The sequence below is a fragment of the Emydura macquarii genome, unplaced genomic scaffold (genome assembly GCF_026122565.2).
Source record: "Emydura macquarii macquarii isolate MOO-44397 ecotype Brisbane River unplaced genomic scaffold, CSIRO-AGI_Emac_v2 contig_719, whole genome shotgun sequence".
NCBI lineage: Eukaryota > Metazoa > Chordata > Testudines > Chelidae > Emydura > Emydura macquarii.
In genome coordinates, this window is record NW_027130856.1 from 3,559,955 (window position 1) to 3,585,746 (window position 25,792).

At 43.4% G+C, this 25,792-nt stretch overlaps 1 protein-coding gene across 2 annotated transcripts in view; it reads right to left on the bottom strand.

Annotated features, from left to right (window-relative positions):
• Window positions 1-19,036, bottom strand: part of ITGB1 (integrin subunit beta 1) — an 82,617-nt gene extending 63,581 nt beyond the window's left edge. The window contains exon 1 of one of the 2 annotated variants that reach the window (XM_067542615.1): window positions 18,683-19,036. In XM_067542615.1, coding sequence (XP_067398716.1) covers window positions 18,683-18,691 — 9 coding nt within the window. In that variant the 5' untranslated portion in view covers window positions 18,692-19,036. The remainder of the gene's footprint in view (window positions 1-18,682) is intronic. The other variant, XM_067542616.1, reaches the window with a different exon arrangement.
• Between the last annotated feature and the right edge of the window lie 6,756 nt (window positions 19,037-25,792).

The window sequence follows — 25,792 nt, forward strand, 5'->3', positions numbered from 1 at the left end:
CTGCTTTGTTTAAATGTGTGGTTCAAGCCAAGATTCCATGGTTTAAGAAGTTATTTTGGCAAACATATCAATGTTAGAAAGGCAAATACTGCTTAAATGGTACTGCTTATAGACATTGGGGATTTTTACAGCTTATCTAAATAAACAAGCTATGCATAAACGCCACACAATGGAAATTAATTCATTAGCACCTAATTGAGACTTAATTCCTTGTGAGATTGTTAATATTGTACTTCATTTCTTCTACTCTCATTCAGATATCTTAACCAAGGGTTTAGCCATATGAGTATACTATTAACTCTATTACATTTCTCCTCTAGCAAACTCTGGGTTTCTGTGATTTAAACAATCAAAACCTGAATGTATCAACACTTAAAGCTGAATTGTAAGCACTTTAAATGTAAGTGAACAAAAAAAAAAAAAAAAAAAAAAAAAAAAGATGAATATTCTTCCTAGCTCATGCATAGCAAAAAGCATGGCAGGCAGAGTTTATATCTAATTAAAATATTAAATTAATTACTTTACTTGTGGGTTATGCCTAATCTCAACTGCAGAATCTGCACCTTTTGCTGGCAAAGCTGCTTTGAAACTCCACAAATGCAAAGTCTTTGCTATCCTATAACTCAGGCCTGGTCTACACTGGCGACTTAAGTCGACTTAAAGTCACTTAAGTCGACCTACTTACACCCACGTCTACACTGGCACCACTGTTAATTCAAATTAAGGTGCCTGGAAAATCGACTTAATAAGACCACCTCTACAAGTGGCGTAGCGCCAAAATCGAATTTGTTAAATCGATTTAGTGTCAGTGTAGACACAACGTCACTTAAATCGAATTAATTGACCTCTGGAATGTATCCCACAATGCCCCGTTTTGACCGCTCTGGACAGTCGCGCTGTGCTACTCAGTGGTCATGCTACCAGGAAAAGTCCCCTCCCCTCAAGTCCCGGGAAGATTTGAATTTTCATTTCCTGTCCTGCCAGGTGGAGAGAGGTTTGTCACTGTTCTCCGCATGGCTATTGCAAAGCCCAAACACGCTCCAGTATGGAGTCAACCAGAGGTCTTAGATCATTGGGCTGTGCGGTGAGGAGTCTGTTCTGGCTCAGCTCAGAGCCAGCAAAAGGAATCTGGACATTTATGGGACGATATCCAAGGACATGCTGGAGAAGGGACACAAGAGGAACGCTCAGCAGTGCCGTGGGAAGATCAAGGAACTGCATCAGTCTTATCAGAAAGCCTGGGAAGCTAACAGCCATTCTGACTCCTCGCCCAAAACATACCGCTTCTATGGTGAAGTGCATGCAATTCTCGGTGGCGATCCCACCATGGTGCTGCCCCACAGCATCAATACCTCTGCTATGTCACAGTCCATGGTCAATGATGAGGACTCTGTGGACGAGGAGGAGGCTGAGGAGAGCCGGGTGCAGGACAGCGGGATGTCCGTTCTCCCAGAAAGTCAGGACATATTCCTGAACCGCTGAGCAGACCAGCAGCACACAGGACAGCACTAATGATCCCGTGAAAGGCACATCTGGTGAGTTTTTCTTCTTAGCATTTCTGTCCTTTTACATTGGGGGGAGGGGGAAGGCACGAAGGGGATTTCAGGCATTTCGGTGACTGTCCTGTGGGCTTACCCAAGGAACAGTTGATTTAAGTGATGAGAAATGCTACGTTTATCATCAGTTGATATCTCACGGAAACTTTCATGTATGTAATCTGTTATCCTTCGCAAAACTTTTCAGGGGAGGGCTGCCTTGTTCCTCCCTCCATGGTAGGATACTTTGCTGCAATCAAGGGAGCCTGCATCATGGCGGAACACTGCTGGTACCCTGCTGCGTCCCGCAAATCTGTGTTTTAAGCAGAGACTTCTCCCCCCACACGCTCTCCACAGTTCCTCTCTGTAAGAGTTTAAAAGACCAGCAGAGTTCCCCCTTCTCCATTCCCCCCCCCCCCACACACACACACACACACCACGCTGTCCTCTGATTCTCTCCGTAATGGCACAGCGAGCAGACCCTTCTAGGACGTCAGGAATGGAATGTGGCTCTGTGTTTGCCCTGTGCACTGCATTGCGATTATTGCCTATATTGTAGCAGAGGATCATTGTCTACATTGTATCATGGGGTTCATTTTCTACACTGTATCAGGGGATCATGGTCTACATGGGGATCATTGTTACAGTTGTATCATTTTCTTCACTATGCTAACAGTGGCTACCTTGTTATTTTTCTTTCATTCTGTAGACACCTTGGCATTGGACCAACCCTCAAGAAATGTTGGGAAAGACTAGCTCAGATTAGAAAGTGGGGGAAAAAAACCCAAAAGATGACATGTTTGGCGAGCTCATGAATGTCTCAGCTGCTGCAGAGACAGAGCAAAGAGTGTGGAGGCTGACCTTGTCCCAGAATATGGACATGGACAGGGACAGTCGCCAAGAAATGATGGAGCATGAATGAAGTACCACGGAGGAAATGCTGCGAATCATGTGGGACCAAGCAGAGATGCTCCAGCAGCTTGTGGAGCTTCAGGAGGAGCGGAGGCAGGAGTCCCACTGCAGCCTCTCCATAATGCTCCTCAACCGAGGGCTTTGCCGCCCTCCCCCTTTCCCACCCCCAAGAGGTCTAGAAGGAGATTATCCAGGCTGCAGTACATGCTCACCTCCACCCCGGTGGATGCGAGCAGAAAGCAGCAGCGGCCACGTTAACAGCTGGCCAGCAAGCTACCACCCTACCCCTTGATACAGTGAATGGACACTACCCCCCTCATCTCTCATGAGTTGAATGTTCAGAAATAAAGTTTTGCATCATTTCAACACATTTCTTTATTAAATCATATCTTGTTCAGGAGGGATTTGGTGGGTACAGATATCGATGAGGGGGGGGGGGAGGACGGTTCACCAAAGGCAAACAACATACAGGAACAGAAATCATTCCTGCATCTCATTGCAGAACCTGGTTTTCAAAGCTTCCCTAATGCAAAGTGCTCCGCGGTTAGCTCTCAGCGTAGTGCTGGCATCTGGCTGCTCATAATTGGCGACCAGTCTTTCTGCCTCCACAGCCCAACCCTCGGGGAACCTCTCACCCTTCATTTCACACACATTATGAAGAACACAGCACGCAGATATCACAGAAGGGAGGTACTTCTCACTCATATCCAGCCTAGTGAGGAGACTCCTCCATCTACCCTTTAAATGCCCAAAGGTACATTCTACAACCATTCTGCAACTGCTTAACCTCTTATTAAAGCACTCCTTGTCACTGTCAAGGTGACTGGTGTAAGGCTTCATTAGCCAAGGGAGCAAGGGGTAAGCAGGATCCTCCAGGATCACTATAGGCATTTCCACACCCCCAATGTGAATTTTTTAGTCAGGGAAGAAAGTGCCCACATGCATCTTAGAGAACAGCCCCGAATTACTAAATACACAAGCATCATGCACCTTCTCAGACCGCCCCACATAGATGTCAGTGAAATGACTCCTGTGATCCACAAGCCCCTGCAGGACCATGGAAAAGTACCCCCTGAGGTTTATGTACTCGGTTGCTAGGTGGGCAGGCACTAAGATAGGGATGTGTGTCCCATCAATGGCCCCCCCCGCAGTTTGGGAACCCCATCGTGGCAAATCCCTCCACTATATCCTGCACATTCCCCAAAGTCACTAGCCTTCGTAGCAGAAGTCTATTTATGGCACTGCACGCTTGATTCAAGGCAGTGCCCACTGTAGATTTACCAACTCCGAATTGATTTCCAACCGAGCGGTAACAGTCAGAGCGATGGCGACTCTCTTCTCCACAGTCATAGCTTGTCTCAAGCAAGTGTTCACGCACTTCAGGGACGAGGCCATCTCCGAGCACAGTTCGAGGAAAGTTGTTTTTCACATATGAAACTTTTGCAGCCACTGATCATCATCCCACAGCTGCATAACAATGCAGTCCCACTTGCTTGTTTCCCTGCACCAGAACCGGCGCTCCACGGACTGCAGATGACTCGTTACAGCCCGCAACAACCGGGAATTGTGCTCCTTGATGGTTTGTAGCAGGGCATCCTCGGTGGCATCGGTGTTGTCTGTGCTTCGGCTTCTTGCTTTATTTCAAAAATACTTGATGATAAGCCGCGATGTATTTGTCACGCTCACAATAATAGTGCAGAGTTGAGCTGGCTGCATGTCTCTGCAGCAATGGCGAGCCCGGGGAGTAAAAAAACGGCGCAAAACTACTTTTCCTATTTGTTTGAGGGGGGGAGAAGAAGGAGGAGGGGAAGCAGTGTTGCATCATGGGACAATGACACTCATTCCAACAGCCACTGTAGCTAGTTGCACTGTGGGATAGCTACCCACACTGCACTGCTTTGCAATTCGAATTAAGGCTGGTCAGTGTAAACGCAGGAGACCCGCGCAAACAGCGTAGTGTAGACACGCTGATGCGATTTCTAAAAATCAGCTGCTGAAAGTCGACTTAAAGAAAGTCGACTTCCCTCGGCAGTGTAGACATAGCCTCAGATGACTTATCTAACCAACATATTAGAGAGAAAACAAGAGAAAGAAGCTCACTTCTGTTATTTTCCTCCAATGTGTCCTGTCTTTTGTTACTCTGCAGTCTCTGTGGGACTGGGATTATTACAAGAATGTTGTCAGTGCTTTAAAACCATGTAATTTCGTGAACTACAAAATATCACTGTGCATTTTAAAGCAAGTACAACATGGAGCCTACTTTCCTCCTTTAGTAGCAAAACAAGTACCAAAACTATAACTTCCAACACAAATGGTTCTGTCATTAGATGTACAGCAGAACCTGATAGTTACGAACAACAGAGTTATGAACTGACCGGTCAACCACATGCCTCATTTGGAACCGGAAGTACGCAGTCAGGCAGCAGCAGAAACTTAAATTAAAAAAAAAAAAAAAAAGCAAATACAGTACAGAACTGTGTTAAATGTAAATGACTTAAAAAAGGGGGGGGGGGGAGAAGCAGCATTTTTCTTTTGCATAGGAAAGTTTCAAAGCTGTATTAAGTCAATGTTCAGTTATAAACTTTTGAAAGAACAACAATAAGGTTTTGTACAGAGTTACGAACATTTCAGAGTTACAACCTCCATTCCCGACGTGTTCATAACTCTCAGGTTCTACTGCACATGTTAAAACCCTCATGTAAAGTTCTTTCATGGATTTGTCATTTACATGGAACGAGATCTTCCTGAAGATAATGTCCCTTTGTAATTATGATGCTGAATTTTCCTTAAAAGAAAAATCGCATCTGCTAAAATAGACTGAAAATACCCATTAAATCATCTAGCCTCTTGCCAAGGTAGACTTGTTTCCTACAGTTCAAGTGTTCTCTCTATTACATTTTAAATGGCTCAAAGGATGGCATTTCCATCACTTTTCTTTGGGATCTACTGTAGTGTGAACATCACTAGGAATTTTCCTAAAGCCTAAAATGTATATAAGTTATACCTGTTTCTATAACTCTGAAAAAACACTTTTTCCTTGTTGCCTAACTTTTGAAATGCTTAAAGATCTGAAGAAGAGTTCTGAGTAAGCCTGAAAGCTTGTCTTTCACCAACAAGTTAGTCCAACAAAAAATATTATTATTAATTAAATTAATTAATTAAAAAATATTATTTCACTCACCTTGTTTAACCTATTAACCTTAAATCACTTTGCCATAATATTTTAGTCTTTCCTCCAGACCCTTAATCACAAACTAATAATCCAATCCAGGAAACTCGCTGTATGGGTAAATCATGTTCAACCAACAATGCCCACTGGTCTCTCTATTTAAGTGGCCCGGGAATGGTAAATTAAAGTCTTACCTGCAACTTGACACTATTACTTTCTGGAGACTGTTAGGTATTTAACACTTTAAATCCAGTCTGTAGAGGCCTTGTTAGCTGCAAGACATATTCCACCCTAAGACCTCCACTTCAGCTGGACAGAAGCTAAAAATCTCACATAGCAATTTATGCTTTTCTAATAGAAAACATGAGTGTCTTTTGTGCCAATATCAAATAATTCATTTATGTTTTCCAGCTTCCACTCCTCCCATTAGGAGGCTATTTTAGTTTTGTGTACCTTAAAGGCCAAATTTATCTGCACACAATGTTTAGTTCAGGATATAAATATAGTTCTTGCACAGCTGACCACAATTGGTGCTCATGATTCAGTTCCGCCTTTGTAACATACCTTGATCTTCATAAAGGCTAGTTATGCATGCTTTAATCCCTACCTTCATTGTGAAGAAATAGCAGGGCAAAAGTGTGTATTTTTATTTTAAAAAATGTAGAAGCTTAAGCCAGCCAGGTTTATAAACTACTTGCTTCTTACAAAAAGGTCTGGAAACATTTCACTGCATATTAGCACAGTGACATTAGTTGGAAGTAATCAGCAGGCAGACCACAGAGAAAACACAACATGTAAATGGACATCTGTTTTACATAACAGCGTTCACTTTTCAGCACAAACACCTGATCAAGTGATCTCTTCTTTTTTCTACTTGATGTAAAGTACCGATTTGAACCGACTTACATTTAACCATAATAGTAAGCACAACCCAAATCCCCCGATTTAATCAACGGTGTTCCACAGCAGTTAACAGAAACTCCTCTTTAACTCTGTGTGGATGTTCATTGCTATCTCTTCTGCTAAAAGATGACCTTGAAACAATTAAGCATCCCATCTTAGTGGGATGGCCTAGAGAGACTTAAAGGCCACAAACTTATTTTAAAATATATCTTCACCATTTTAATTTAGCATATCTACCTTACAGAATGAAAAACTATGAAACAGCAACAAGGGTGATTCTATGAATAAGAGTTTTATAGTTTGTTTCCCAGCAATGATACAGCCGAGCTGAAGTACATTTTCACTATATGGCAGTGAATTGCCTGAACCCTGCCTAGACCAAAGCTGGTATCAATGGAACCGTTCTGCTGCTTTAGGTATGTTCACACAGTATCTAGCACACCAGGGCACTGATCCTGATTGGGGCTCCACGCATTATGTAATATATAAATCCCTTTGTCAGTGGTTCTTCAACAGAATGTAACCACTGTCATTAACAAACTACACTTAGTTGTTGACCAGACTGGGTTTAACTCAGTTTGGACAAAAGGTTCAAGATGTCTAGCTCACAGAGTAGAGACTGACCAGAACATAAGGCTGAAATTACTTATTCCCATTTCCTTTTCAGGCTCCCAATTACTTGTTCAAAGGCTACGTGTTAGCTACTGATTTCCCACATTTCAACTGCAAACTTAATCATTTACTATTCTAAAATTATTTAGAACGGCATTTGCAGGATACACTGAGAATATTCACACACACTATTGTATAAATGCTCAGCAATTTGAGCATTAAGTAACAAAAAGCTCTCAGATTACCCCAGCCCCAATGTATACATATAAAAAAACAGTTATCTACCTTTTCATAACTGTTGTTCTTTGAAATGTGTTGCTCATGTCCATTCCAAGTAGGTGTGTGCGCGCTGCATGCATAGTTGTCAGAAGGTTTTTCCCCTAGCAGTACCCATTGGGTTGGTGCAGGTACCCTCTGGAGTTGCACCCCCATGGCACCATATATAGGACCCTGCCGCCTCACCGCCTCTTTGGTTCCTTCTTGCTGGCTGGCTCCAATAGAAGGGAAGGTGGGTGGGTTTTGGAATAGACTTTTTTGAGTGCTTGCTCATGTTGATTCCAAGTAGGTGATTCACAAGCTGACCATAGGAGGAGGGGTCAGAGCTCACAGAATCGCTGACTGAAGCGCAGTTCTGCTGAATGCCGCATCGTCCCTGGCCTATTGGGTGATGGTATAATGCGTGGTGAACGTGGTTCAATGACCATGTCGTGGCCCTGCAGATCTCCCGTGTAGGGACATATGCCAGGAATGCTGCCGAGGAGGCCTGAGCCTGTTTCCTTTGCCAGATCATAGCAAGTCCTAATGCAGGTTGTGATCCATGATGAAATCTTCTGGGACAACACCGGAAGACCTTTCATCCTGTCCGTTACTGTGACAAAGAGTTGGTTTAATTTACGAAATGGTCTTGTTCTTTCGATGTAGAAAGCCAGTGCCTGCCTGACATCCAGGGAATGGAGACTTTGTTCCCTGTTATCAGCATAGGATTTAGAGAAGAATACTGAGAGGAAGATGTCCTAGCTCCCATGAAACTGGGACACTACCTTAAGGAGGAAGGCCGGATGTGGGCACAACTGGACCTTGTCTTTATGGAACACCATGGATGGAGATTCAGATGTCAGGGGCTTGAGCTCAGATACCTTCCTAGCTGAGGTTATCATGACCAGGAACAGCACCTTCCATGAGAGGTAGAGGAGCGAGCATGTTGCTAAGGGCTCAAAGGGACGACACATCACCCTGGAGAGCACCAGATTAACATCCCAGGCCAATATGTGATGGTGAACCTGTCCAGGCCCGTGAGGATTCGTGGCAGGATTCGTGTGGGTCACCCTTTGGCATAAGTTTATGGTAGTTCCCACACGGTTTGAATCCTTGGGACCGAGGCATGCCCTGGTTCCCGGGTGGGAGGAAACGTAATAGGGGGGAAACCCCACAAAGAAAACTTCAGCTAACTATTAATAAGTAATTCTACTCTATTTACAGGAACCACAATAGAAGACCACTGGGGAAAGCACTTGCCAAAGCAAGAGAAGATAGACGCTCCAATGACCATCATCGGCAGTAAGAAGGAACTAAAGAGGCGGCAGATCAGCAGGGCCCTATATACAGCGCCATGGAGGCACGACTCCAGGGACCGCCTGCACTGACCTGATGGGTACCTCTAAGGGGAAAACCTTCTGACGACTATGTACACGTGCATGCTTGTGTCGATTCCAAGTAGGCATGCACGCATCTTAAAGAACCTTAAAATTCTGGACAGCAAATTACATTCTGCTTTACATTGGTTGTAGGGCCCCAGGAGCTAATGTTTCACTTGCACACATTCTAGCACCAGTTACGTATTCACAGTGAACATTAGTTCTATGGTGGAGATAGCTGGCTGGTTGTAAGTATCAGAACACTTGCACCCTAAATGTCTAGAAATATGTAATCCCACAATTTTAATATAAATGTTTGTACAAGTACAATCTGATCTGGCAGAAAGCACAACTTTAACCTTTGAATAAGTTATTTATTTGCACTATGGCAACACCCAAAGGCCCAGATGAAGATTAGGGTCTCAATATGCCAGGTGCTTTACAAAACTTAAAATGACAGTCATTCCCTGAGAGGGGGTCTTACGTAATCTGAAACAAGATGAAACAAGTAACCCATTTCAGGCTTGTGGCTAGAGCATAGTTTTAAGGTCTCTCTTATGGACTAGTGTGTTTTTTAAAACTCTGGTTGGCTCCATCTACGCATCTAACTCCATCAGCCAGTTAGAACTGGATTCAGCCACAGCCAAATTTTAATCATTATTAAGAGATGGTTCCTCATCTGAAACCTCCTGTGTAGCTAGGACATTATATGACTGTGACATGCAAGTGGGCACAAATAACCTTTGTAATTAAAAGCTGTTTCGAGACAGACAGTTTTAACAGACATCCCCTAAGAAGCAAATTCCAGAATACATGCTCACTCAAACAACTAGGACCTTCCCTACATTAGAAATTAAATCCATTTTAATTATTACACTAACAGTGTATGTTCCCTAATGTTAGCCACAATAAGTGCTAATGTAAGTCATTTTACCTCTATCTACACCAGCTCCAAGCAGCCTCAGTTGTAAAAATACTAGTGGTTGGCCTACACAAATCCTCACTAACGCTAGAGCAACAATAGGAATATTCCACAAAAATTGCTAGCATCAATACAGCCCAAGAGACTAAGTAAGCCATGATGCCTGGGTCCTGTTTTGGTTTCTGAAAAGCCATGCAAGCAACTGCATCCAAAGATGCAAATTCACAGCCTGCCCACCACATCCTGAGGTAGAAAAAAAAACTTCTTTGAATTGGCATTGCTACATTTATGAAGCATACTGCTTTAAGATACAGTTTAAACAATCTCCTTCATATAATGTGCATAGTGTGTTCTTCAGAAAAAGGAAACTTATCATTTCCGTTTTTACACTGATTAGTGATATCCCCACCCAAGAAAAAGTAACACTGGCATCCCTGAATGCTTGTTTTCCACACAGTGGTAGACCTGCCTTTGTGCAATTCAATTAGTGTATTATGGATCATGTGCAGGCTATTTTAAAAATGACTCGACACTGGCTTCTGAACTGTACAGTTAAATCAATGGACAAGCATTTAAAAATGCTCCACTTAAGATATCCTGCATTTGTTGACATTTGCATATGCACATAAGTCACATCCTTACACAATAACCAAGATATGGATAGATTTTTAGCATACCTTTAATGAATCAAGACTAAATTTCCTCTCAAGCATGGAGCTCACACACTACTTGCCTAATCTGACTAATGCAGTTGATCTAACCTGCATCTTAGAACATTCATCTCAGGACCAGGACAACCTTTAACCAGCTGCAGGAATAAAGTACATCAGTTAACAGCAAATCAAACTTGTATAAAACGAAACATATTTTGCAAATGTTGTTCAATCCCACTTTTGTTCGAAATTCTAACAGGACTGTGCTCATATAGTAAGGACTTCAGAGAAGATGACTGACCTAGTCAAAAGATAGGCTCAAAATTATGAGTAACTAGCTGCAGTCAAAAAACCAACCAACCAACCAACCAGCAAAACATTACTTCAAGAAATGCAAAAAGATCATCTTTATTCTGTGGGCATCAGATAATCTGTCTCTATCTATGCTTTACCCTACTGTAATCTGGTACAGACTATTTATTATACCAGTAGTCTCTTTCTTAGCCTCTCCTTTTCACCAGTAAAGAATACCTGTGTCTCAACTCATTATATCACTGTCCATTGGGCACTTACAATTCACACTTTTACACTTCAGCCATTCCACCATCATGAGATTCTTCAAAGGTCTGGTTAATGCACCAGTTAAGAGAACCTGTCCTGATGTGGAATCTCAGTTTAATGCTGGCTAAGTATGCAGATACACCACCTTTTGATTTTTGGGAGAGTGCTCGTTCCCTAACACTACCGAAGATCACATTCTTAATTCTTCACTAAAGAGTTAACTCAAGCCGCTACTCAGATGTTGCCCCAGCCCCACTTCCTGTCCACACACACCAAACCCTTTCATTTGAGTTCGGTAGTGCTTTAAATCTGGGCTAGCTGGCCCAGCTGGATGTAGGCTAGAGCTTGCTTTCACTCAGGCTGGTATCGTGCTAATTTTGCAGGATAAACAACTTATTTGCTGACAATCCTCCATTGCCTTCCCACTAACCCCGGCTTCCACCCCTCCTCTGTTCCACCCTGGAGTGTCCAGATGGACAGGCAAGTTCTCTCACAACTCTCTGGAAAACACTCAGAGTGGTTCAGTTTACTGCAACACAAAGGGATACGCCCCCGGAGGTTCAATTAACACCCAGAGGTGAGTGCAGTGCCAGCGATGGCACAGTAAGTCAAGTATGTCTTTGTTCACACCCAAGTGCCAATCACCGTGCTAACTCTGCAGTGAATATTGACTCAGACATGGGTTCAGCTGCTTGCTTGTGTCTGACACTAACTTCCTGTATGATTTCGTGCAAGTTACTTCCCCTCTCTGAGTCTCAGTTTCCCTTTCTGTAAAATGGGGATAAAAACGGTTACTGACCTTGTAACTGTTATTGTTTGAGATGTGTTGCTCACATCCATTCCCAATTAGGTGTATGCACCACATGCATCAGTGCCGGATATTTTCCCCCTAGTGGTGCCTATAGGGCCAGCTCTAGCACCCCCGCAGCGGTGCACATATGCACCCGCATATAGGTACTGCTGCCCCCCCCCCCACCCCCTCAGTTCCTTCTTGCCAGAACTTCGACTGAAAATCGGGGTGGGGTGGTATGGAATGGACATGAGCAACATCTCGAAGAACAACAGTTACTAGATAAGTAACCGTTTTTCTTCTTCGTGTGCTTGCTCATGTCCATTCCCAATTAAGTGACTGATCAACAGTATCCCCGGAGGCAGGCAGGAGTTCATGGACATGACGCTTGCAGCACTGCACTGCCAAAGCCAGCATCGTCTCGAGCTTGCTGCGTTATGGCATAGTGGGACACAAAGGTATGTACTGATGACCAGGTATCGGCACTGCAGATATCCTGTACTGAACATGTGCCTGGAAGGCCACTGAGGATGCCTGGGCCCTTGTTGAGTGGACCATCAAGGATGTTGGAGGCATGACCCCTGCCTGCTCATAACAAGCTCAAATACAGGCTGTGACCCACGTTGAGATTCTCTGTGATGACACCAGCAGTACTTTCATCCGGTCGGCAATTGCAATGAAGAGCTGCTTGGAATGCCAGAAGGGTTTGGTTCTCTCAATGTAGAAAGCTAGGGCTCTCCTAACATCAAGGGTATGCAGACCTCTTTCCTCACTGGAGTTGTCAGATTTTGGACAGAAGACCGGCAGGAAGATGTCAGAAGATGTCCCTCTCAGGAAGATGCATGAGGGAACACGAAGCCAGGAGCTTGAATGGAGGCCCAGTGAGCCTGGAGAGGACCAGGTTCAGATCCCATTGGGGAGTCAGGTCCCATGTCAGTGGGAAGAGCCTTTCCAGGCCCTTTCAATAGGACTAAGTAGTTAGGGTCACAGTTTAGGTGACTTCCAACAGCTATAAAAAATTCAAAGAGGGGTGCTAATTCCACACAGCATCTGTTTAAATGAATTACGTACTGAAACATGTTATGCTTTAGGTGGGGTGTCAGTACCTGAGGGTCTTGTGATTCACTTTCCTACAGCTAAGACAGCACTGATGGCTCTTCTTTAATGTCTCTACCATAGAAATCTGTGGGGCTGTTACCTAAAGTTCATTAACACAAACACAGCACTCCTCCCTTGATCTGGCATACAGTTCTGTTTGCTTTGGAGAACAGTCCTGCATCCCTTGTTTAATTAAACATCAGTCCACCTTTCTACTTCCATATAAATTACCACAAGCTTGGCAGTGGCTCTGAGGCACATCTTGCAAGAGGGAATATGCAGAGGCAATACTTGAAGAACCACAGTCCCTGGCTCTTCTGTCAGATGGTATCTATAAGAAATTTATGAACAAACGTCTGAGTGCAACAGTATAACAGGATTGCTTGTGATAGTGGGGAGTAAGACTCAGCAGCCCTGAGATTTACTTCCAATTTGTCTTGTATTCCTAAAAAGCTTGTGCTTCAGGGTTTCAGCAGGCCACCTGTGCGATCAGGAAGGAATTTTTTTCTCCCCGCCAATGTATTCTGTTTTGTTTTTTATCTCCTTCCTCTGAAGCATCAGGGATGGTCACAGCTGGAGATGGGACATTGGATGGGGTAGGCCAGGGCTCTGAAGTGGCACCAAGCACTCTCTCTCTCAAGTGCTTGGCTGGCTGGTTCTTGCTCATATGCTCAGGATCTAACTGACTGCCATATGTGTGGTCAGGAAGGAATTTTTACCCCAGGTCAGATTGGCAGTGACTTTAGGGGGTTTTTGCCTTCCTCGGCAGCGTGTGGATACAGGCCACTTGCCAGGATTATCTGTGTCTCTCTCATTTAATTATTTACCTGCCATTGTGGGGGGCCTCGGACTCTGATGCACCTTGGTCCCTCCTATTCTCTGCCTGTGGCACATACGTAGTTTCCTGGGGCTGTAATATTTTGGTTTAATTTCAGTTGCTGGGTTTAGTGCGCAGATGGTGGGTGGTGCTGTGGCCTGTGATATACAGGAAGTCAGACTAAACGATCTGGTGGTCTTTTCTCACCTTCAACTCTGACTCAGACTATGAGCCTGAGTGATAAGAATTAGTTGGTCCTTGTATTTCTATTTATACTACAGTGTTCTTTATAGTTCTCTATCTTGAAAATGTGCCCCAATTAGCTGTCTTCCTCAATGCTCTATGCAGGAAAATAGTAAGCTTTGTCTAGAGCACGAGTCACAATTACTTGTTTTAAAATCAAACTAAGTAAAACACATGGCACTGTGCACCAAACACAAACAAAAAGGAAGACATGAACTTAAAGTAGCCTCCTGATCTCTCCTCCCCACCTACTATTTTGGAAAGTGCTGGCACTGCATAAGGAGTGTGGCTTAGTTTACAAAAGGTCGAGCATGTTAAAAAAAAAAAAAATCAGGGCTACAAGTTAACCACACAGCAGGTATCATAGCAGAGTAAGAACTAAAACTTAAACTGAAAATTTTTGTTCATTGGCAGGGCTTGAAAACTCCACTTGCTGACCGGTGGCAAGCAGGAAGATTTTATTTGAGAGGCAACGGGATGACAGGCTATGCCTTCACTGATGGCGGCAAATTCGCCGCCATCAGATTGACTTCTCTGGATTGACTGAGTGGTCAGTGAAGACCCATTCAGTCGATCCAGAAATCGACGTATTAAGACCACCTTCTCAAGTGACATAGCACTGCATCGACAGGAACGTGGTTCCCATCGGCGCAGTGCAGTGAAGACGGCGCGCAGAACAGAAGCAGAGAAGTCAACGGGGGTTACGCAAGTTTTGTGTAGCTTGCGTAACTCCGGTCGACTGCCGTCGAATCTCCAAGGTAAGTGAAGACAAGCCCTAAGACATCAATTTCAACAGAATTTAAGCTTTTAAGAATACAGATAAATTCACAGTGTGAAGGTTACATGTTGCCATTTTCCTGGGTTTTCACAGTTCTTGTGTTTGCACTGCTGTCAGTTTTCCCTAGCACCAGCAGAGCAAATTTAAGATGCTGGTCAATTTCACTTTTGCTAGTCAGAATCTTACCAGTAATAGTAAAAACCAGAAGAATACTATGTGCTCCTGCTTAGAAAACAAGCAGCATCCGATTGAGAGAGTGAAACTGCCCTTAGAGTAACAAATATACTCCATCCCTCTTTACAGCAGGCAGGGGAGAAACTGAGTAACCAACAACCTTAAATAGTTGGGAGGTTGGCTGTTAGGAGGTTGACTCTCCCTCAGCCATGTCACTGTTGTAGTTCCACATTTATCAAACAGTTTCCAGCCTGGTTCCTCAAGTCTTCTTGCAGAAGTATGCATTTTCACTTTCTCCGCGACACTGGTTCCACAAAGCCCAATTACAAAAGTCCTGCACAAAGCAAGGTGGCGATGGATATGTTTTTTAAAAGAGGATAGCTAAATAGTTGTGCAATATTCCATAGAAAAAGGATATAAATACCCCATCTCTCTAATGGTCCCTCAGTTCCTTTCATCTGAAGGTTCTAGAGCAAGAAGCTATCAATGCCCAAGCCCTGACTGCACTCTTTAAAATCTGTCAGATTGGTTCAAGTGTGATTTCTTCCTGGTGCCATGTGATAGGAATGTGTGTAAATTGAAAGCTGGCTAACCTACCACATGAGTTATGATAAATATGATGGAGACCCAACTATCTAAGGGGACGAACTGTTTCTGTTTATGTACCAGTTTTGCAGTGTTTAGGCTGCTTATAGAAACCAAACTCTCACCGAGCAGACATTTGATGGGTTTCAGATGCAACTACACCTGAAAATATTAATTCTAGATATCATGTTACCATAAAGACATTGACAGCTACAGAGTTGAGAACAACAACAAGTCTGATCATGGTGCTAATAAGACTGACTTAATAGGAAAGATTTAAGAACTAAGGCTTAGTCTACACTACCATTTTTGCCGGTATTACTTATGTCGCTCAGAGGCATGAAAAAAACACCCCCTATAGCAATATAAGTTACATCAACAGAAGTGCCAGAGTGGGCAATGCTATGTCAGCAAGAGAGTGTTTCCCGCTGACACGGCTACGCTGCTCGTTGGGGGTGGTTTAATTATGTTGACGGAAAAGCTCTCTCCAGTCAGCATAGAGTGGCTATACGAGAGATCTTACAGTGGTGCAGCTGCATCGGTACAGCTGTGCCACTGTAAGCTATCTAGTGTAGACATGGCCTAAGTATGTACCACATAACTATTACTAAGCCAGGACATGGAAGGAAGGGAGACATGACAACTGTTCACAAATAACTGAAGAGTGTTCATACTAAAGGTAATAAAGGAATTATTTAGTCTGGTAAAGAGGAATACAGCTAAGAGAAATGGGATGAAATAGTGAACAAAAAGACTTATTATGAACATCTGGAAAAGCTTCTCTACACTGAGATGTATTCAGCTGCAGGATCATTTCCCATGGGAAGTGGTGAAAGCCCAATCATGTGAGATACTTAAAACTAGACTGGACATAAACCCCAGGGAACAATCATTCACTGAGATACCTGAAGATGCATAAATACTTCAGAAAATAACTTGCAGGCCTTTTCAACTGGATCTCAAAGCCTTTTACAAAAAGATACAAATTAACATATATTTTTATAGATTAGGTTAATGGAGGTAAAGGCAGAGTGACTTGCCCAGAATCACAGAGCAAAGTTGTGACAGGAAAAGAACCAAATCCTTCTAACTCCCAGCAGCATGCTCAATCCATTAGACCAGAGAGCTCCAGTACTGAAATGCAGACAAACTTTAAAAGTGTTTTCTAGCTCTAGATTTTATTAAGACAGGATTACAGTCTCCATGGCTGTCAATCTTACACTTCTCACTATATTTAATTTAAAACATTTTAAAGGACAAAAATGAACAATTTATCATCCTTAACTCACCTGGTCTTGCCTAGGTATTGCACCAGTTGCTCACTGTTTTCACAGTCTTTACATGTGGCTTTAGGCAGCCTTGCACAACGCTACTTAACCATTTGCCTGGGGTGAGTGATTTTTGTGTGACAGGAGAGTGAATCATCAGTTTTATGATCAGTAGGGCAGGTTATACAGATTATGCCTTTGTCAGCATGTCTTCATGGTTTTAAAAGGCTTATTTAAATACAGATATTTCTGAATTTACACTGCTTAGTAGTGACATTTGTCAAAGTATTTAAAGAAAATTACGAATTCCAAAACCTCAATCCCTCTCAAGTTTTCTTTCTTTCTAAACATAACAGAATAATTTCCTCTCCCATGTGACCACCATCTCTTCTTGAATTTCTAATGCATGAAAAGATGGCATGGGCCTATTTGTATACCAGTAAAGCCCTACTCATACCAACATATAAGCAGGTACTTAATTTTAAGCACATGAGCAGTCCAGTTCACATAATGAATTACTCATGCACTTAAGTATTGGCATGAGCAGGGCCTTACTGGCATACTGAGGGCAGATACAGCAGATGAAACAAGCTGTTCGGCTTTTATTTTAAAAAAATGTAATGACCACTTGGTAGATTTTTTAAGTTAGACATTTCCCACCAAATTAATCCAGATTTTGATATCAAAATAGCAGCTCTACAGTGACAAAGGAAAAAATTCCCCTCCCCCTTGTTTTCCCCAAGGACCACACTATGCTGAGGAAAGAATTCATATTATAAAAATTATTGCTTTCATACTGCTGCAGCTAGAGTATTTTTCCAAAAAATGTGTATTCAATAGATTACATGTGGAGACCAAGCATTCATTCCCTGCTCCCTTTCAGCCTGCAACAAGTTTATATGGCAATTATAAAATCCCTGAAAAACAAACACTTATGGGGGAAACAACAACAAACTGAACTATCAAGCAGTCAAAATGTCACATCATCATGCAAAATCATCTTGCATAAGCTTGCTTTCACTGATTTACTCCAATACATACAAGGAAATATTACAAATTTTAAAAAGGGACAGGGAACCTCCTACATCTGCAAATTCCCAAACTGAGTCTCTTATTAGTACTGTAGCTCTGTCCTTCCTCACTCTTTCCCTCCCTGTTGTCGGTCACCTTCGTGTCTAAAGCCTTTCTGGGGTGTGTGGAAGGACCTTCTCTTTTTAGTTGTTTCTGTAATGCACCTTACAAACACAGCTGCTAGTATCCAAGTGTGTTAAGAAATTAGCTAGTACTGTTTGACTGAACAAGGATTAATATTGCACATTCACAAATCGCCTCCCCTCAGCCTCAACACTCCCGCTGCTGCATTTCACAAATGCCACAGAAACGCAGCCACCTCTGGGGTGGAGGACAGCGCCCTGCACATGGCAGGAGCAGAGGGGACAGAGATTTTTTTTGCTGCCTCTTTAGGGAGGCACCGGGATAAAGCCCAACCCTTATGGAAAAGTCCACGGGGTGTTTCGCGGGCACTCAGCACGGGCAGGCCCTTGGACCGAGCTCCCGCGGGCGCGGACTGGCCGGGCGGCAGGCGGACAAAGGGCCGGCTCGCCGCTATCCGGGGCGTTTCACTGTCTGGCTTTAAGACCGGGAGCCCTGGGCCAGGCTGACACACCCCAGGCCCGGGGAGAGGCAGCCCCGTCCTGCGGTGGGCCGGGGGGCCAGCCGGGGCCCTAGCCCTGGCACTTCCCTTAAGCGGCGCGGCCGGGACTGGCAGCGTCCCCCAGGCGAAGAGACGCGGCGCGGGGTCGGGCAGCGCCGCACACTTTAGCCCCGAGGCTGGGCCCGCCCGGCTCCCCTGACCCGCCCAGTGAGGGGAGCCTGCGGGGCCCGGAGTCCAGGGGGGAGCTCAGGCTCCCAGTCCCCGCGCAACGGGGCCGTGTCGGGCCGCGGATCAAACACCCGGCGCCGGGGGAGGACGGAACCCGCCCCGCACAGGGCTGCGGCAGGGAGCGCGGCAGCCACCCCGCCCCGTACCTTGGCCATGGCCGCGGTGATGCTGGCTCCGCCGGAGAAGGCGGCAGCGGCAGAGGCGCGCTCGGAGCCCGGCCGGCTCAGGTCAGTCCCCCCCGGGGCGGCTTTGGGCGCGGCGGGAGCCCCTGGCTCTGTCCCCGGAGTGGCTCTGTGGTCGGCGCCGCTCCCTCCCTCCGTCTCGCTCGCTGGCTGGCAGTTCCGGAGCGGGGTGGGAAGGGAACTGGCCGGCCGCCGCTCCTCCTCCGCCTCCGGAAGAGCATTCCTCCCCCTGGGCGGGGGACCGGGGAGCAGCTTTGCGGGGGCTGGGGGAGGAACCAGCCGGCTGCCCTTGGGCGCGGAGGGCTGGAGAGCTGGGAAGAGGGCCGTGGCTCTGGGGCGACCGACTTACACCTCTAAGAAACACCACACAACACACACACACACCCCAGTCAACGCACTCCCCAGAGCCACTCCATAATACTGTATTATTGCCAGGGCAAGTTACACCAGCGCTGCCAAAGTGTAAGAGACTTTGCTCCCCTTCCAGACTGCAGCAGTGCCTGTTGCTAACACTTCGGATTTTCAGCACAACAAGCCACACAGTGTTGGGTGTTTTTTGTTTGTTTTTTGAGGCCCCACCACTGGTTTCAAGGGATTGTATGAGACCCTCAGCTTTAAGCTAAAAGAAAAATATAAGTTTCTAGCCTGCCTGGTTGTGGAGAGAAATTTGAAAATGTGACCTGACTGCACACTAAGGCTCAAAACCCAGAAGACAAATACAGTACAAAGAACACAAAACTTATTCATCTCATGATTTTAAGGCCGGGCTCTTGATTTTCTGAATGCCTAGAGTTGGTATTACTACTGTTAGAACAATCTGCCTAGGCTTCACATTGTCCTTGAAGTTTTATCCTTTAGCTATTGTCCTTGAAGTTTTATCCTTTAGCTATTGTCCTTGAAGTTTTATTCTTTAGCTATTTGTCATCATTGTTTATCCCTGATCCAGTGGGATGCTCTCTCAACTTTCTCACAGAAAGTCTCTGAAGTCTCTTTCCTTTCTCCTAGAGTTGGGCACAGTTTTTCTTCATTGCTTTTTCATGATGTCTTAGTATACCTGATAATTTGAGGAACTACCTTTACAAACTAACTTGTAATTGCAATAGAAAATGTCTATCTCAGTCTTAACCTTTGTAACATTAATTTAAGTCACTAGTCTGGATTTGGACTGTGCTTTGTGTCTTTCAGTTTCCAGCGCTAATTTAAAGTTACTGATTCTGTATTTGGTGAGTCTCCCCCATCTTTAGGTAATAGTATGATGTGAGGAGCACTCAACATGCTGGGACATTTTGTCCCAGGGTCCTGAATCAGCAGGAAATAGCTGGATGCTGTTGGTGTCTGACTCATCACCATTTCTAGACCCAATAATCCTGCTTTAAAGGTGAACTGCAAAGGAGGAAAAGGAAATGTATATGTGCCCTCACCTTAAACTGATCCTTTATGATTTATAAAGATAAAGATTTTCCAAACGTGAACTTTATTTGCAGGGTCAAGGTGAGTGAGATAATACATTTTTTTGGAACATTATCTGTTAGTGAGAGTGACAAGCTTTCACGCATAAACAAAGCTCTTTCTTCAGGTCTGAGAAATGTACTCAGTGTCACAGCTAAATATAAGGTGGAACAGATGATGTGGAATAAATAGTTAACACATTTCAAGGGACCATTCAAGGTGAAGGGTTGTTAGAAATCTTAATAAAGAGTTATTTAAAATAAACAATTTGGTACCATGTTAGTAGCATGGTCAAAGTTTACTTATAGCATTATACACATTTCACAAGAATTTTAATTGGTCCAGTAAAGCAGTGTTTCTCAACCTTTTAAGTAGCAAGTACCCCCTAACTTCGAAAATTTTAATCAGTACCCCAATACCCAATTTTCCACAGGATTTTATATTTACCGACTAATGTGAGCCATGTGTTGGAAGAAGGGCTGAGTATATAAGGCCGTGATATGACAGATGTCAGATCTAGTGTGGGTAGGGTTACCACCTTTACACCAGGAGTTCATAACTCAAGCATGTACCTGGGCTAGAGGTGATGTTGGCCAAAGGTAGGAGGCTTTGAGCGGCATGCCATAGATTTGGGGCAGAGGAGGCTTCCGCACCAGCTGGGACCCAGGGATGTGGGCAGGCGGCTGCTGCTCATCTTCAAGCCGGGACACAGGGAGGGGGTGGCTGCCACCCAGTTGCGAGCCTAGCTCATGAGACGCAGGAGCCTGCCGCCGGGCTCCCACCTGAGATCTGCGACTGCGGGGAAGTGGGGGGGCTGCTGGTCTCCCCTTCACTCTGTTTTTCCCCGGGTACCCCCTGCCTGTGTCTCGTGTACCCAGGGGTACATGTACCACAGGTTGATAAACTATGCAGTAAAGTACTATTGAATTCAATTAAAATAGTCCTGCCTGGGCTTTTCATGGGAATTTTAATTCGAGTATATTTAGAAAATAGCAATGAATGTAATCTGGTAATGATGCCTTGTATTTTGTATCAGTTCTTTGTAATATATATTAAGTTTGAATAAATAGTTTAAGGAATATATTCTCATGCTATAGAACATACCATGTCAACTGGAGATATTGACAAAACAGTATAAGTTCCAGTATATATTTCTAAACTCTTCATTTGATAATATTTAATTTTTATAGATTAGATGCCATAAAGCATCCTTTTAGCCAATAACCATATTAAGGTAGAAATCTAAGGATCCTGTGAATAGATGATAATGGAGAGAACAGGCGAGTGTAGGTTAGCATCTTAGGTACTTTTTTTCAAATATTTATGGCAACTTTTGTGTCTGGGGTTCCTTAGTGGGTGCATCTGGTTTAGTTTGCCATTAGAGATAGATGACTCCATCTAACGATTGACCTAGCCACTGATTCTAATCTAACCCAGGGATTCTAAAAATTTTTTATTCATGGATTACATTTTAATACAGAGACTGTTTCATGGACCACCCATGTGCCCACTAATGACTGTGCAGACCATTTCTTCCTTTGTGTCACCACATAACACTCATGTGGCAACTACAGTAATTGCTTACATGAAGAGTAATTTTAGGAAAGTATTTAATGTTCTTTAAGCGATTCTGAAATGCAGTTTCACAGCTGACAATAAAAAGAAGGAGCCAGCACTATGGACCACCAGCTAGTTCCCAATAGATCACCAGTGCTCCATGGACCACAGTTTAAGAACCTCTGATCTAATCTCTTTGGGTATGTCTATACAGCAAAGAAAAACCCATGACTGGGCCATGCCAGTGGACTTGAATCACAGGGCTCGTGCTGCAAAGCTGTTTCTCTGCTGTGTAGACTTTTGGGCTTGGGCTAGGGCCCAAGGGATCTCTGGGACCTACCATCCCGCAGGGTCCTTGAGCCTGGGCTCCAGCCCGAGCCCAGAAGTCTACACAGCAATGAAACAGCCCTATGAGCCCGAATCGGCTGGCCTGGGCCAGCCACGGGTTTTTCTTTGCTGTGTAGACATAACCTTTGTGTCTCAGTTTCATCTGTAAAATGGGATAATTATACTTGCTTGCACTTGGGAATAATTAGTTAATATTTGCAAACTGCTTTGAAGATGTAAAATGCTATATAAATATTATTAATAATAATTATTTGTATTACAATAGTGACTAATGGTCTTAATAGAGATCTGGACCCCACTGTGCACTGTATAAGAGACAGTCCCTGCCCTGAAGGATTTACAGTCTAAATATACAAGACAGAGTGGGAGAGGAAGGAGGAGAGGGACCAAGTAACTTTCCCTGTATCACTCAGCAGGTGAATGACAGAACCAGAAATAGAGCCCAGGTGTCTTGAGATTCAGTCCAGTGCTCTATCCATTGGGCAACACTGCCTCTAGTGTATCATCACTATTTATTTTCCAGTTCTATCACTGAGAACAGAGTTACCTGGTGCTACTCTTCTACTTCTGATGCTGTGTGACTACTTATAGATTCTGTACATTTGAAGAGGGAATACAGAAGAGTTTTCAGAAGGTATCACTGATTCTGAAAACCTCCAGCAGGAAATGGGAGATGTGCTGTAAAGGATAAGAATGAAAAAGATTCTAGACATAGACGCTAGATTAATACTGAAATTATTATTAGAAAGCAGGGTCACTTTTTATAGAAAGTGATGGTGCTGGAGAGTTGCAGTAATTACTTTTGATAACAGCCTCTTTTTGTTTCTTCTTTTCACTAATGATAAGCAGCACTTCTCTGGGAGTAGTAAGTGAATTTAGCCTGGCAGCTTGTCAACATCGCACAATGTGGCCACTATGGAGTCCCAGGTTTACATCAGAGTTAGGTTCTCCAGACTCAGAAAAGGGTCTGAGTAGAGTGAGTCAAGATATACTTGCTGCCTGGCTGGAGGATTAGAGTTGACAAAATATTTACAAGGGTTTGTTCATTAGAATCCTGATCTCGCAAGGTGCCGAGCAGCCTCCCATGATATATGCTGGGCATTCTCAACTCCCGTTGGCTTCACAGACAGTATTCATCACCTACCAGGAATGGGCCTTATAAGCCAAAACTGCTGAATACTTGCAACTCCCTATGTTGTTTTTGGGTAAACAGAGGATAATATTTATTGCTTTTTTCATTGAAGATAATACAGAATTCCTCAGGAATAAGCTTGATTGATCGTTCTGTATTTAAATTTCTATTAATCTAAATAAAAAATTTGACTGCCAGAAAAAATAATTATAAATCAGATTCTCCTCAGACACTAGCCAGGATCCCTCGTTTATAGCATTATCGTAAACAATGTTTTGGCTGAAAATAAAATCTGAGGAAAAGTCTAGGGAGAAATAGACTTATTCTTTATCTCTACACTGCATTTTACATTAGCATTTGATAATCACAAACATACAGAACTTCAAGATAAGGTTTCTGCAAACTGATGATGTGTTGTTTTTACCATCCTAACACAGCTTAACTCACACTGTTATTTCTCATGGCTGTTTATCATTTCTAGTTGAGTAGGACCTTGAGTTTTCAGTTGTTTACTCTTCTTGAATAGAATTCAGTTTTATTCATATAGTTTTTTTCCAGTCTCAGTAAACAAGAGTGAAACTGTAAGAACGCCTTTTTGAGGCTACTACCAACTTTCCCAATATAAGAAAAAAATTCAGACTATAAAAGCTAAATGAACAGAAAAAAGATTCATATTAATAGATTTTTAAGTCCAAAAGGGGCCACTATAATTAGTTGGTCTGACCTGCTGCTTAACATAGGCCACAGAATTTCACCCCATAATTCCTGCATCAAGCCTTCTTCTGGTTGAAGTAGAGTGTATCTTTTGGAAAGCATCCAATCGTGATTTGAACACTTCAAGTGATGGATATCCATGACATCAATAAGACGATCCAATGGTTTATTATCCTCACTGTTAAAAAGGTGTGCTTTATTTCTAGTCTGAACCTGTGGATCTTGTTATGCCTTTGCCTGCTATATTAAAGAGCCCTGTACTATCAGAAGTCTTCTCCCTCAAATCAGTCTTTTCTAAACCCTTTCCAATTTCCCAACACCCTTTTGGAAGTGCGCACCCCAGAACGCAACACAATATTCCAGAAATAGTCTCACTAGTGCTCTATAAAGAGTTAATATCATCTCCCTATTTCTACTCAATATTCCCCTACATATACATTGGACCACATTAGGTCTCTTAGCTACAGTATCACACTGGCTTCTCGTGTTTAGTTGGTTATCCACCACAACTCCAAGTCCTTTTCAGAGTAACTGGTTTCCAGGATACTCTCTTCCCATCTGTAACTGTGGCCTATATATCTTGGCATTGTGTGACATTGCATGTGGCTGTATTAAAACACATATTAGAACTAACTTATACTTCTGTATCATTCCACCAATTGTTATGTCATCTGAAAACTTTATCAGCAATGATTTTATATTTTCTTTCTGATTATTGGTAAAGATATTGAATCACATTGGGCCGAGAACAAATCCCTGTAGAATATCACTATAAATATCCCCAATGGATGATGATTCTGCATTTACAATTTTTGAGATCCATCAATTAGCCAGTTTTTAATGTATTTACTATGTGCTACATTGATTTTTGTATAGGAGGGGTGGGCTCTGAAGGTCACAGAACATTCACTGAGGTCTATGCATAGACTGCCCTGGATCCTAGGGAATCCATGGGGCTGGGGAACAGGACCCAAAGCTCATTTGAAGAAGAGGTAAATTTCACCCTCCAATAGAGTTTTCTTTCCCTGGACATTACCATTGAGAGTGTGCACCAACACTTAAATGTTAATATTATTTATTACTGTGTGGAGAAAAGGTTAAACTCTTTTGAGGGGAGAAATAGGGTGGAAGAAGGGGTTTCTTCTTACCTGCAGCAAAATATGGAGGAAACAGGAATCTATCTCAGACCAATCAGGTTCTTTGTTGGGCAGAGACCAATCAGGGCAGAGGACAATTTTATGCTAATCAGTCCTTTTGCACATTGTGGGGGGAGGAGGAAATATATACAGAAAAGTGATCACAGACAAGAAGAGAAAGCTAGAAACAGGAAGGGGAGAATCTGAGGAAAGAAGTAGCACCTTGAGCCAGTGACAGACAAGAAGCCCTGCCTTCAGAAAACCCATTCAGGCATTTGGAATTAGGAGATGTGTTTGGGGAGAGCCAAATCACCTGACCTAAGTATGAAAATGACTACACAATTAAAAATGGGGCATATCCATTCCTTTTAAAATAGTGACTTTTGCTTTGTCATTGGTGAGATACTGTCCAGCTTTGACATATTTGTGAAATAGCTCTACTCCCTGTTATTCAGCACCTTTCCTTTTTTACACACCTAAAGTTGCTTTCCACACTATAGCATCTTAAAACAGTTTCTTCCTCTCTCTGTCTCTCTCTTTTTTTCTAGACTGTTACATAAAAGCTTTTGGCAGAGCTGCTCATCTGAAGGAGATGATTGTACTATACTAGGATTCCAGTGATTCACAGACAGTTTCTCTGCTATTTTCAAAGGTCTATCACAGAATTTCCACCTAACGGCTTAGTTCTCATACGTTTTTTTGTTCATTAAGGGCTAAATCCTGAAGTTAATGGGAGTT